General features: G+C 39.9%; 1 protein-coding gene across 9 annotated transcripts in view; it reads left to right on the top strand.

Annotated features, from left to right (window-relative positions):
• NRXN1 (neurexin 1) overlaps positions 1 to 13,647 on the top strand; it is a 916,310-nt gene that overhangs the window by 475,525 nt on the left and 427,138 nt on the right. For all 9 annotated transcript variants that reach the window (XM_087823555.1, XM_087823549.1, XM_087823546.1 and 6 more), the window contains one exon: positions 2,445 to 2,564. In XM_087823555.1, the coding sequence (XP_087679681.1) occupies positions 2,445 to 2,564 (120 nt within the window). The remainder of the gene's footprint in view (positions 1 to 2,444; positions 2,565 to 13,647) is intronic.

Here is a 13,647-nt window from a genome sequence, read left to right as displayed (position 1 = left end):
CTCTTTCCTTCCGCTGGGTAAATGAAGGAGCACCTATCCGCTGATGAAACAGTGCCTGCCCCAGACTGGGCTTGCACCACTCCTCGACCCTATGTTGATCCCAGAAGGAGTGTGCTAAGGAATATTGCTTTGTGTGGTTTTTTGTTTATTTTTAAAACAAATACTAATTATTTTAAGTCTCTAATGCCCATGAGATAAAGATTATTAGACCACTCACCTCTTACAAATTAGAAGAATAATGAAAACTGAACAATTCAGTGGTTCTTAGTTTTCTTACCTGTTGAATCAAATAACTGTTACATCTATTCAATGTCCCACTTATTATTATTAATAATAATAATAGTAACTGTTGTTATTACTATAATAGTCATCATCATTATTATATAATTAATATTTGCAATATTATTGTTTCTGAACTTGTGAAAATTCACATAGTTTAGGCTAAATTCAATAGCTTCCTATGAAGAATACCTTTACTAAGAAAACCATAATAGAAGTATGATTGTAAGGAGCGTGTTTAAATAGACATTTTACCAAAACATTAATTTATAGAAAAGCTAATTTTAGATAATTCTCATTCACTAAAGCAGTTACCCCAAAGGCCCTCACTGTTAAAAGCATCTGATTAGGCTGGTGTCTATTTTGACATTTTCATAAAACCTGTAAAATTGTGTTTACTGCAAAATATTTTAAATTTTTACTCTAAAGCTATTTAGATGGACAGCACTCCATTTTCACCATTCCCTAAGTTAGCCCTTACTAGTTGGGTTCTACTGTGATAAATATGCACAGAGCAATTCATAAAAGTTAAAGGCAATGATGAACGTAGAAAAACATGCAGGCATAACTCTGAAATCCTTAAGCAGAATACGCCTAACCTGGTAAGAGCAAAGACATTCCACATTGAAATCTTGTAAGGATTTGTTTCTTCCATCCTTTATTCTTTCATCCACTCCAAACGATACATTCATTTCGATGGTTTGGTGTCATTCAGCTGTTGGCAGCGAATGGCTGGCATTATTGTTTTAAGTTTTAATTGCAATAGCAAGATCAAAGGCCTAGAGGGGAAAAAGTGGAAAGGGATCATTGGTCTGCCAATGACCACAATCTACACTGTATTTGTACATGACAAATATTGTCCCACATGTTCCAAATAAGCAATGCAGTCACTTTGGTAACTTGCTCATATCCCTCCGAGAGAGGAAAAACAGCAGAAGCCCTTTTAACTTTCCTTCATCACATGTCATCAGCTCAATTAACCTTTTTATATGTATATACACACCTATAGTAAAATTCTAATAAATTACTGCTTTCTCATTTTTGGCTTAAGACTTATGGCTGTTAGTATGAATTTATTTGCTTTACATAGCCTTTCTCTCCCCCTTTATAGCAGCATGCTTTTTGAATCTGAACTTTCTTCTGTGTCTGCCCCATTTCAGTACTGCTTACTAACATTTAATATATTTTGCTTTTTTTTTATTTTGCTGACAAAGTTGCATTGATGAAAGCTGACTTGCAAGGTAGATAGCCCTGTGTGTATAAAACAAGACTGAAACCCCATGATACACAGTGGAAGCCTCCAAATAACATTTTTTCTTACATCTCCGCAGTGACTATTGTTTGGGCTCAGATTTAACTTTTCTCCTTTTTGAACATTGTGCGAGAGACCTCGTTCTGTAGCATAGTTTGCATAAAGGCTTTCAGTCTTGACTGTGTTTGTATAGTGGTTCCCTTTAGTGCTTTGATCGCCTTTTTTTTTTTAGTTCTTTGTTTCTCAGTGTTCTAGTTCTGATCCTTTAGAAATAGAATAGCATTCTTTTTACTTGTATGTTAAACCGGGGCATGTCATTGATACACAGGTCTTCATTTTATGTTTAATTGCATGAAGATGTCAAAGCATGTGAATTGATACTTGCCAACAAACCTATCCGAAATGCCCAACAATCATAACTTTATCCATAGTTTGTGCAGGGAAACTTCTAGAAGCCGTAGGACATTTTTTTTTGCATACCTCACTTCTGTTATTTTGCCAATATTATCTCAATTTCATGAAGTTATGATCTCTATTTCTCATGGTGTCTCTCTTCATTGGTCAGAAGCTAAGGAGATCCATGCGTTTATCTAAAATCCAAATGGTGATAGAGAATTATGGATGAGGCAATGAGATTACCTGCCACCATATTCATACTGGAAGCTATGCGCTTGCTTTTACTATTTGTCGGTTTAGTTTGTTATTATAATGCATTTTATCCTGTATTTGAAACTTCAGAAAACTTTCATATTACAGCTTCTCTGTTTCTAATTTAGGTGTGTGAACTAGAACGTTGAAAACTAGTTTGGTCATGTAATTTGAGGTGTTGGCAACTACTATATGTGCCCTAGCTCATGTCTAAAACTCCGGGGTTTTTTATAAGCACCCAAGTTTCTTCTGGATGGTTTTGCAGGGCCCAGCACGACGTGCCAAGAGGACTCGTGTTCCAATCAGGGCGTGTGCCTGCAGCAGTGGGACGGCTTCAGCTGCGACTGCAGCATGACTTCCTTCAGCGGGCCGCTCTGCAACGACCGTAAGTGCCTGTGCGCACGGGGCCGATGCGCACCTTTGTTTCTGTTACTGTCTGCCGTCCAGGCTCTGAGCCTGGGACTCTTCATGCTACCTGTAAGTTACACTGCCATAAGCAGGAGAGGCCCTTGTTTCTACAGAAAGAACAATTCTAAGCACAGAAATACGAATCAAAGGTGCTATAAGCTACATGTCAGGGCGATGATGGCGATTCTTTGGTTTTCGATGGTTGTAAATGCTTTTTTAATTGCTAATGGTCACCTTGGTAAAAATAATGTGTTTACTTCCTATATGTGACAGTTCACCCCTAGTTTTTGAAAGAGACTTCATGCTGCTTTTTATAAAGTCGTGTTTAATTTTGTAAGGGTACACCGTGATGGCTGTAATTTTAGCATATGGTGACAGGTCTCATGTGTTTGTGTCTTTCTGCATCTCTTCAAGCCCAGATCTCCCTTTTGCTTTAAAAACATGTTTGAACTTTGGGCTTGAAGAACTCTCCCTTATATTTCAGCCACTTGTAGGTTTCCCCCCCTTTAGTCTCACAGTATAAACATGACAAAGAAACAGAGTGTTCACCTTGTATGGTGGAATATCTGCTTGTGCCTAAGTTGTGTGACTGCAGTGAGGATCTGAGACTGAATTAACTGGTATTGAAGATGATGACCTGTTTCTTAACACTCAAATAGAGTGTGCTTTACAGCATTTCATCAAAACCATCAAAGCATTTCCTACCAAGCATTGCATTTCACTATATTGAGAAAATATTTCTGACAAAGCTTCCTGGTTGGAAAATAGGGCCTGTGCTTTATATTTTTAAATGCTACAGCATTTAAGGGAAGCCCTGGGATGATGGGTTCGGTGATGGCGATGATTGAAGGTTTCAGCTTCCATGCAAAGGCTGGGCTTGAGTGTACACTTAAAGAACGACTAGAGTTTGTTCATTTTGACCTTTTTCTATTAGAGACTCTGTTCATGTCAGCGGATATGTGTATCACAGCGTTGAAAACGGGGTCAAACTATAATATTTCATTGAACTGAGTTGTTGCCTGGCAATAGTACACAATTCACCATCTATCTTCAAGTTTCCCATCCAAAATATTGAATACAGGAATTACAAGCAATGAATGCAAAGTAAAATAGTACTTGGAAGACACTTGTAGAGATCATGCCACCATAGATGGAGAAATATTTAGTCTCCATTCTACCAGTGACATCTTCAAAAGAATTACAAGTAAACTTGAAGCACTAAACATGTGTTCAAGCTATCACACATTTGCAAACACTGTATTTCTACAAAATAAATCACACAAACAACCCCCTTTGGGGTTGTATGAATAACTTACAAAAGATTCAATAAATACTTATATGTACATAAAGCCAAGCAAATACCGTGTAGATGCTTTTAATAATAATATGTGTATATGTACACAGAATAGTAGCTTTTCCTGCATTTGCTCCTGCCCCACAGAAAATAACATAAACTTATTTTCAAGGACAACCAGAAGACTGATAATTTATTACGATTTTATTATGGCAAATTTTTAATCTTGAGTTCGATTCTGGCAGATATACGACCACATGTGGTAGCTGAGAGAGCTTTTGTGCATGAAAATGTTTTTCATTTTGCTAAAGAACTTTCTCTGCCCAAACTTTGCTTAATCTAGTTTCCATGTTTTACAAAACAGTTGTCATTTGTTTGTGTCAGATTGTGTATCCTCATATACTGGTTAAGTAGGAAGAATATAACTTTCTGTATGTATTGGCTCGACATTTCCTAAAGGAACATCGAGATCCTACTTTAAGTATCATGCTGTCTTCAAATCATTTTTACAGAGAATTATTTGAATGCTGCTCTTGGGTGATAGTAGTGGTGATGACAATGATAAGGCTATTTGTTATTTTCTTGTAAATAAGGTAAATGTCATCCAATAAATGTGTCTCCTGATATGCTTCTTGCACAAATCAGCATTAAAATTACATTGGAGGGCTCTCAGAATGCATGCATTTTGATTAAATCATTACCTCTTAGTGGATTTTCTGGAAATGTGAAATAGTTTCTTGGTTTGTACATTGGAGTTTTGGTGGTGAGGATATGGAAGCACAGATCAATCTTTAAAAGCAAATCTTGTTTTCATATGAACTAGAATTTGTAGAAGGTGCAGTAGTGGCTATTACATCGAGGACATACAATTGATATGGCAGTAAAAGTAGCAGGCCACATTTTCTTCACTTTTTAAATTTATCAAAATATACCTTTTCTCTCTATCTCACTGATTCTCTATGAGTTGCATAAATATAATTAGTGTGATTCCTGGGGTTTTAACAAACTGTTTTTCTCTATGGAAGTTGACTTTAAGAAAAAAACAATTTAAGACATTTCATTTCTTAATGAAATTTTTATTTTCAACTTAAGTATTTATTCATAAATTCTGTGACTCCAGCCTTCAACTGCATACGAAACCAAAAAAAAAAAAAAGAAAAAGAGAAAGAGAAATAAAACTTTTTAAAAGAAGAAAGAACACACCACATTGCAAAAGAGACCCCTCCCCACATCCCCCAATAGACCTTTTAAATGTCGTCTCTCTGATAAGTTTCCTGGAGTGGGTAAGAGTAACTAGAAAATTCTATTTATGTTTGCCTGGAGATATAATTAACAATGGGAAGATGGGAATACTTGTAGTTTGTAAGCATAATCTTGGATAAATCATACTAATTAATGAACTTAAAGGCATCTTGCAAAGGAGAGGCGCTTCGGCAAAACGATGCCAGCGTCTCCTTCGAAAGAACAGTGTTTGTGAAACCCTTTCCTCGCCGGAAGATTGCCGTCTCTACTCACGGACTAACACAGTTGCCGCGCGTGGCGCGTGTTAGCGTCGTTCTCTCATGTCAGTACAGGTCTCAGCTCCCCGGGTTATCCATCTGGCCTTTGAGCACTCCCGGCTTGAGGTGCCCCTTCTCACTGCCGCCCCGTTCTGTCTGTCCTTCCCACTCTCCCCCTGGAATATCACCCGCTCGTCCTGATTCTCCTGACCCAGACCATCGTTTCCCCCCTCTGGCTTCTAGAGCCTTGTGGCTGCTGCCTTACCAGCCATCACTCTGCCTTAGTTACCTACGTGCGGTCTCATCTCCCTGTAAGGCTACGTGCTTCTCTCGGGGACAGTAGCTCCGTATTTTCTGTTGGCTCATAAGCCACTGTTTCGCGTGTCATGTTGCATGTCACTGCTGATAGCAGCCGCCCACATCAGCGCTGACCAGGTTAGTGACTCCTCAAGGCTTCCGGCGCCGCAGTGGCCGGCAGTGCGCTCCGCGTCCAGCGTTCCGGAGCTCATGGGCTGCCGTGCTCCGACCCTGGCTTTCCTTTCACCCTTGGCTATCACAGGGCCTGGCCATGTGGCATGTTGCTGCCGATTATCTCACCCGTGGCTTTCTGAACAACGTGACGCTTTCCCCCTCGCCTCACCCTTGCCTGGGCTAGCTTCTCCTCTTGGGGAATGCGCTCATTCCACCTGGAATACCTTCCTTTCGCTGTATCTGCTTGAAGAAATATATTTGCATTTTCAGTCTCTACTTCAACTCTTTCACCCCATGCAAACATTCCTGGTCTTCTGAGCTGAGCCTTACCTTTCCCCTCTTCCAAAACTTAAAGCAACAGTTTTTGTACTTACCACATATTATAGCTATTTATGAACTTTCTCTGGGATGCAATCACTTATTGAGTACGTGCTCTGTGCCAGGCTTGAGAGTTTACATTCGTTATATGAAGTCTACATGTCACCTACACACGCTGGCACACACATACACCACCATCAAGCCACCATGCTGCAATAATCCCTTTCTGCTTTCACCCATTGGTCCAGAAAAGAACGGAGCTGTATTTGTTAATTTAACATCAGGCTGGGGAATATGACTATGGCTATGATCACATGGAAAATAGTGAACATAATAACATTGTCACATTACATTAGTATAGAAATGCTGTGTGCCAGATTGCGGTTCTGCTTCAACGGTGTCTGTTACCAGGAGGGAATAATACATCATAGCGCTGTCATTTTGGTAATAGGACGGTGTGGGCACTACCACCAAAAGACTATTTTCAGAGTTCTGAACTTTGCCAAAAGAAAATCTTTCTGAAAAGAATATATCTTTATATGGGAATTAGGAATGTTCACTGAAACAAAGATGAAATACATTTATTTTTATTTTTTAAAGATGAAATACATTTGACTGTTACTTGTTACCATGACATTTAAAAATATCTTCAGCTTTGTTCCTCACTTTCTTTTGTTGTTTGAAAGAGAATCCTATATCCAGTACCTGAGCATCAGTATCAGAACTACTGGAAATGAATGAGAACCTACACAGAAATAGGATGGATCAGAGTAACATCATTTCTCTCCCATTTAGAGCTGCCAGTAGTATTAAGCTGTGAGCTGATTTGCTGCCGACACCATTTAGGGGTGAATAAAATTTAGCAATTAACCATGTCCACAGCCAGTTCCTATGGTGAATGTGATAAATCTTCCTAACCTTGAATCATTCTAGCAGTTCAAAATGGGAGCCCTTAAGTTGTTTAAAGCAACTCATAAGCAATATTTACTGATAATGCCTTAGAAAAACTATCTATGGGAACACAGCATCAATCCTGGAATAGGTTAAACCATAAAGGATTAAAATATTGTTCGTACTGAGTCAAAAAAATGCAATAAAGGCAGAAAGGAAAGCATGTGTATGATAGAGAAATGTTCTATATAATAGAAATGCTATCTACTACTGTTTTATATAAATGTATCTCTGTTTCTCTTGTTGGTGATACACATCATGAAAGTAGATGCATACAAGGAAATATTTGGTCTTTTCATATTGCAAGTGGGCAGTCAAATGACATTGTTAAGCTGTATCTACATAAGAAAATTTAAGTGCAAAGAGAACCTCCAAACATTGGAGTAGAGTGTTGCTGTATTTGAGTTATCCAGATTAGCCCCCAGCATTGGTCAACAGCGGAATGATCCATGACTCTAGGTAGTCTTTTCTATTCAGTGTAAACAGTACCAGTTTGGCCCCCAAAATCAAGAAAGAAGGCCCAATCAAATTCTTTTTTAAAAAATTATCTTTATTGTTGAAAGTATTACAAATGTCCTCTTTTTCCCCCCCATTGACCCCTTCTACCCTGCACCCCCCACCTCAGGCCTTCATCACATTATTGTCTGTGTCCAGGGGTCATGCATATATGTGTATAAATTCGTCGGTTAATCTCTTCCCACCCACCCACCCACCCAACGCCACCTTCCTGCTGAGAATCCTCAGTCTGTTTTTTTATCCCCTGCTAGAACTCTCTAATATTTTTAGCTTACTTAAAACTCTGTGTGGACCTGGAACTGACTCTTATATTAGTGCTCTTCATCTCAGGTCTTACGTAAATATGGATGTGGCCTTCAGTGTTTGCATTTCAGTGGTAATGAGGTCCTGTCCCAGCCTAGCCCAACTAGACCAGGGCTCCACAGAGGGAAGGTTTTGCCAGTCATCTTGGTTAACTGTTCTTAAGGGATTACAGTGGTTCCAATTCTCACTACATAATATTTCAAAGAGCTCAATGACCATAGTCTCGCTCTGAATAATGTTCTTTCTGTGTGAGTGCGTTTTGCTCAAATTTCTCACTTTGCTGTACAGCCCTAGCAACACAGCAGGGGCAGAATCCAGGCAGGGGGTGGAGTGTGGGAGCTGGGAAGGAGAGTGCCTGAATCTGTGGTGCACATTTTTGAAACTTGTGGCCTTTAGGTTTGCTTTCACTTTTTAAATGGATTTTACTTCTCCAGAAATGATGCTCTAAAAGCTCTTGTGAACAAAATGAAGATTAGTCATGCTGAATTTTCAGAATCCTGTATAATACTAAATAAGTTTAAACAGTATATAATTTAGTATCTATTTATTAATCAAAAAGATATGTAAAGAGAGTAACACGTCAGTTAATTCTCCAAATTTATGGACTCAGACCATCATGGGAATTTTTTTAAAGAAGTATAAAATTAAAAATAATTAATTTATACTTTGGGAAATAGATAATTTATATATATACTCTATTGCTGTGGCTATACCTAGCTAGTGCATAAGAACTACAAAATATTTTTATGTAGATAACACCAACATATTTTAATGCTAATCACATAATTAACAGGTACTGTATGCATTACTATTTACATATTATAAATCTTTACCTTGTCAATTTTCAAAAAACATTATTTTCAATTTATAAGTGAGGAGCTTGAGGCATGGGTGGTTTAAATAACTGCTTTGAGCGGAAGTGGCTAGTGATTGGCACAGAAGGACTTTGGACATAAGTCTGTCTAACTTCGAGCCTGTATTCTCACTTGCACCCACACTTCCTCCCGTGGAATAGTAGATTCCTTTTCATTGCTATTGTCATCCCCCTGATGCAAAATTTCCTAGAGAAGTTAGTAATGACTGGCATTTAACGTTGTGGATTTTTTTCCCCATCCTCATCTGACTCTTGATTCTTATATTTAATTTCAGGTTGCATGAAACATGCTCTACCTCTCAACTGCTCAGTTGCCTCTGTTAAAGATGAGTTTAAAATTTATAGCTGTCTAAGGCTGCTGTCATTAGCTTCCAGTTCTCTTATAAAAAGGTACTGATTATGAAAGAGAGATGGGAATTTTCTGTGATTTTTCTATGACAGCCTGAGTTGCTTAAAAACAATAATTTAATATGTCATAATGAAATCAGGCAAAACGTTTCCCAAGGTTCTTTTGCTTGAGTGAGATTCACAATGTGTGTTATGGGAAAGGAGCAGCTAAGATTCAGAACTGCCCCACCAAGGAACGTGTACCGGGTTTCATTATGCTGATTAGATCTCAGTTTCCTCTCTATACAAATGTTAATGCAGAAAGGGAAAAAAAAGGAAGTCAGAGGTTAGCAGTGTGGTCTTTGAAGGTTTTTGGAAGACACAGTGCATGAAAAGTCACTACGAGATGAATAATGAAGACCCTTGTATTTGCAGGGAAGGGAAGGAAAGTTCTAGAAAAATGTGCAGAGTCCAGAAAAAGGTCATGATAAAAATAGCATTGTGCTTGCATTAAGGAATAATTCTATCCATAAGGAAAAATTATTATTGTGAATAAAAATGTACCTTGCTCAGTGATCTTTCTTCCTTCCCTGAACAAAAGATTCTGGGTCTTTAATAAAATTCACTGTAGCAATTAAAAAGTGCAGGATTCTCTCATGGGGAGGAGTTAGGGCCTCCTCCGCAGTTTAGTGCTATTATATATTGTTACTTCTCTGGTAGCATCCTACAGCAGAGTAAAGTGCAAGGGTGATCTGTTAGCCTGGGGTCTTAGGGAGTGTATGATTTTAATGACCCTAATAATCTAAATTCTCACACCTTTCAGAAAATGGCCTGTGGAGCCTGTGGCTTAATCTCCCCAGGATTTGTCGAGATAGGAAGGTACAAAGGCGTTTCTTAACTTGAAATAATTTCACAATGAAACAAGTTTCATGAAAGGATGAGCCGACATAGAAGGATGTTAAAAAAAAGAAAAAAAAAGTGGGTCGCGAACAAGGAGGAGGCTGCGTTTCACAGAAGACAGTGGGAGCTGCGTTCGCGTAGGTGTGAGTGCTTCTTATAACTATATAACATATGACCCTTTAGGGAGAGAGACAGATGGAATATGTAGTGGGAAATAAAGAATATATTTTGCTTGGTTTCTTCCCTCGAGTGGCGGAAGCGTATATTTTGATATTTGGCATCTCCTGTCGGGAAGCTTTCAAGGCCTCGTCTGGATCCCAGCAGCTCAGGGAAATACTGACATGGGAACGGTGTTGGTTAAAAGCAGGCCTTTGGACATGTCTTCAAAGCTTCTCCAGGACATGACATGCAGCATAACTGTCCTGGCCGGGTTCCATGTCAGGTCCTTGATGGTCACTCGACTGCCTGGCTTGAAGGAACCCTGACTCCTGACCTAGGGTCAGGATTCATGTAATCGCTGCACCCTCAGAATGAGACCGTGCTGCTGAAACTGGGGGGTCCAACTTCATGACATCAGTTATAAATCTGCTCCTTTAGGTCCCAGTCAGAGCAAGTGCTCCATTTTACTAAATTAAAAACAGAAAAGTGTTACAGAAATAACATTTCCTTTCAGCCACAGGAGACATCACAGAAGTAATTAAATTGGATTTTAGTATGTCAGACACATTCCTTTTATTGACAGTGATAATATTTCTGTAAATCAAAACCTGGAAGCATTTTCAGTGTTGTTGAAGTGCAGAAGATAAAAAACTAAGGTTCTTAAAAATGAAATTTCTTGAAACTAAAATTGATCTATGGAGGGTCTTATGAGAGGTTGCCGCCTGAGTTGCGACTACAACCTCTCTCCTGGAATTCAGTGCCTGCAAGCTGTGCGATGAACATGATTTTATATATATACACACACACATATATATATGTATCTATATATTTAGCCGAGTCCTTGAAAGTTATAATGGTGTAAAATCAAGTGCAGTAAGCTCTTCAGTACCAGCTAACGTTCATGGTTTTAAGGTCACCTGGAAAATCTTCTCCCCCTAACCCCAATATTTCCTTTTCTAATGTTGCCAGTAGGTTTAGTGGACATTTATTTTCTTGGTGTTCCTGCATCTTTCATTCCACATTTCAGGCTCTCCACAGTCTTGCCCAACAAACACAAGTCCATAGCATGCTTTATTTCTCGAATGCTCAGGCATCAGCCCTTCGATCCCGACAAGACAGAGGCTGGTGTAGTCGCTGAGTGCTTTCTGTGCCTTCATCTCTGCTGAACGACTCCCCCGTCTGAGTGTCCTCCTCTCCCCGACTTCCTCTCTGCCCGGGAGAGGTCAGCCCACAGAGATGACCCCGCTCAAGTTAAGTTCACTCAGCACAGAATGGTCCTCGGCTGGTGGGCGATTTCTTCTGCTCCCGAGTCTCTGACCATTTACTCTCTGACAGGTGTCTTTTTATGTGTGACTATATTTTACATTCCGTTCTCAATTTTTTGGTATTGTTTCTCAGTGTCTCGCACATATTAAATGCTCAGTAGCATTTTAAGACTGGTGTCTTTTGAAGACTCTATATTTTTAGAGCAGCTTTAAGTTCACAGCAAATTGAGAAGAAGGTACAGAGATTTTCCACATGTCCCCTGTTCCCGCACATGGGTCGCCTCGCCCACTATCAACGTCCCCCACCAGAGTGGTGCCCTTGTTACAACTGGTCAGCCTGCCTGGACTCCTTATAATCACCCTTAATCGGCAAGTTAACTCGTGCCCGGACCCCTACAGCTCTTTAAGAAAACACCCACATAGCAGGTAACATCCGGCAGGAGTGCGTGTAAGAGCATTTCTCACTGTCTGTTCCTGAGAGTAAAGGCCCCGTGGAATCAGAGGCTCCCGTAGCGGAAGCAGAGTGCTCCAGTGGAGATGCGCGTGTGCGGGGAACGCGGGGGAGAGGTGAGCGTGTGCACATACCGTGGCGGTGGCCTTCGCGACATCACTCTGTCTCCTTCAGGTTCTGCCGAAGCCCTGCTTTGTCTGTTACCCCATTACACTGAACAAACCCTGGGACCTTGAGTTGTTTCAAGATGACGGTTTTTGTTCAGCTTGCTTTCTCTCATTAATTAGCTGAGCCTGCAGGAATCAGCACATGGCTGGGAGATGCCACACGCCTATTTGATCTTTTTTAGGACGCTGTAAGTTTTTGGACTGTTGGGGTGTAATAACATAAGCTCTCTCCTGCTTCACTTATAATAACATGTCGCTTGTGTGCCCTGATGTACGCCACCGATGCTCTCGGCGAATTCGCTAAACGTCGCCTTTGCAACGGCGCCCCAAGAGCCGCGTGCCTGCCGGGCCTTATAGCGATGGAGTGAGTCACGTTTTCGGTGTCTTTCCTTTCCACAGTCAATATGATGAGGATGGTGCAGCGTATACACAGATGCTAGGTGCGAAAGGCTCACTTGGACTAATTGCTCCGGTTTAGTTTTGTGGGATAATTTACCTGATACCAGCTTAATAGGATGCTGAGTATTGACTCTCTCCCAGTCTCCCTAAACCGTAATCGGCCTGCTAAGTGCACAGTGACAGCAGCAGAAATAGATCCTGCTTGCTTGGTTGTTAGAGAGGTTGAGAGAGAAAAAATAAATGTAAGTTCCAAGAACACTAGAATTTATCTATCTGAATTTTTAAAAATTTAAAAAAGAGGTAGTACAGTAAAGGGGCTGGACTAAGTCAGTGGTTCCCAAAATATGTTTTTTTGGACCAGCAGTGTCAACATAACCTGCAAATTCATTAGAAATGCATGTTCTCATATTCCAGACCTCCTGAGTTAGCAAGTGAGGGGCAGGGCCCAGAAACCTGTGTAAGAGCCTCCAGATGATCTTGCCACACTGCTAAGCTTGAGAACTGTTGGAGTAGATGATCTCTAACTCCATCTGCCTAATCCTGTGCTTTCCAGACAACAGAAACTTTATTTAATGGAATAAAGGGCGTTCTTCCTAAAGAGTATTTGTAAGACAGTGTGATTAGATTTATGAGACAGCTTTGATACGATCTTGGATGTGTCTTACGTGGTGATTTGGAAGAAGTAACACGAATTTTCATTTTGATTTTCAGCCTCCTCTGTTGGCGGGCATTCTTGCGAATGTTTGAAAAGTTCCCATTCACACTGTGCATGCTGTGAAAAATGTAGTTGGAGGCAAAATATCCCCTGCAATATGAGGAGAATGAATAAACCCAAGCGCATATCCCTCTATTCTTCAGCTTTGGGGTTCTTTGGGATAATTCTCTGATAATTGATATAGATTAGGAAATACAGTATCATTCAAATCTGCAAATGAATTTTAACCTGGAAGTGGTCCCAAGTCAATGGAACCACTATCAAAAATGTCACTCATAGGAGACAGTATATTCTTTACAGGACATCGTTTTTCATTGCCTAAAACATTTCACATCTTTGCCTACTCTTACCGCTTGCCAAATAAATGTGATCCCAGTTCTCTAGGAATTCCCCAGACACAATTTCCCTTCTCATTAGCAAATAGCCCACATCTAGTAAGATCTTCATATTT

Source organism: Miniopterus natalensis, chromosome 13, assembly GCF_054644295.1.
Source record: "Miniopterus natalensis isolate mMinNat1 chromosome 13, mMinNat1.hap1, whole genome shotgun sequence".
NCBI classification, from domain to species: Eukaryota; Metazoa; Chordata; class Mammalia; order Chiroptera; family Miniopteridae; genus Miniopterus; species Miniopterus natalensis.
The sequence above is the reverse complement of the archived record's forward strand: the minus strand, read 5'-3'. Positions and strand labels throughout refer to the sequence as shown.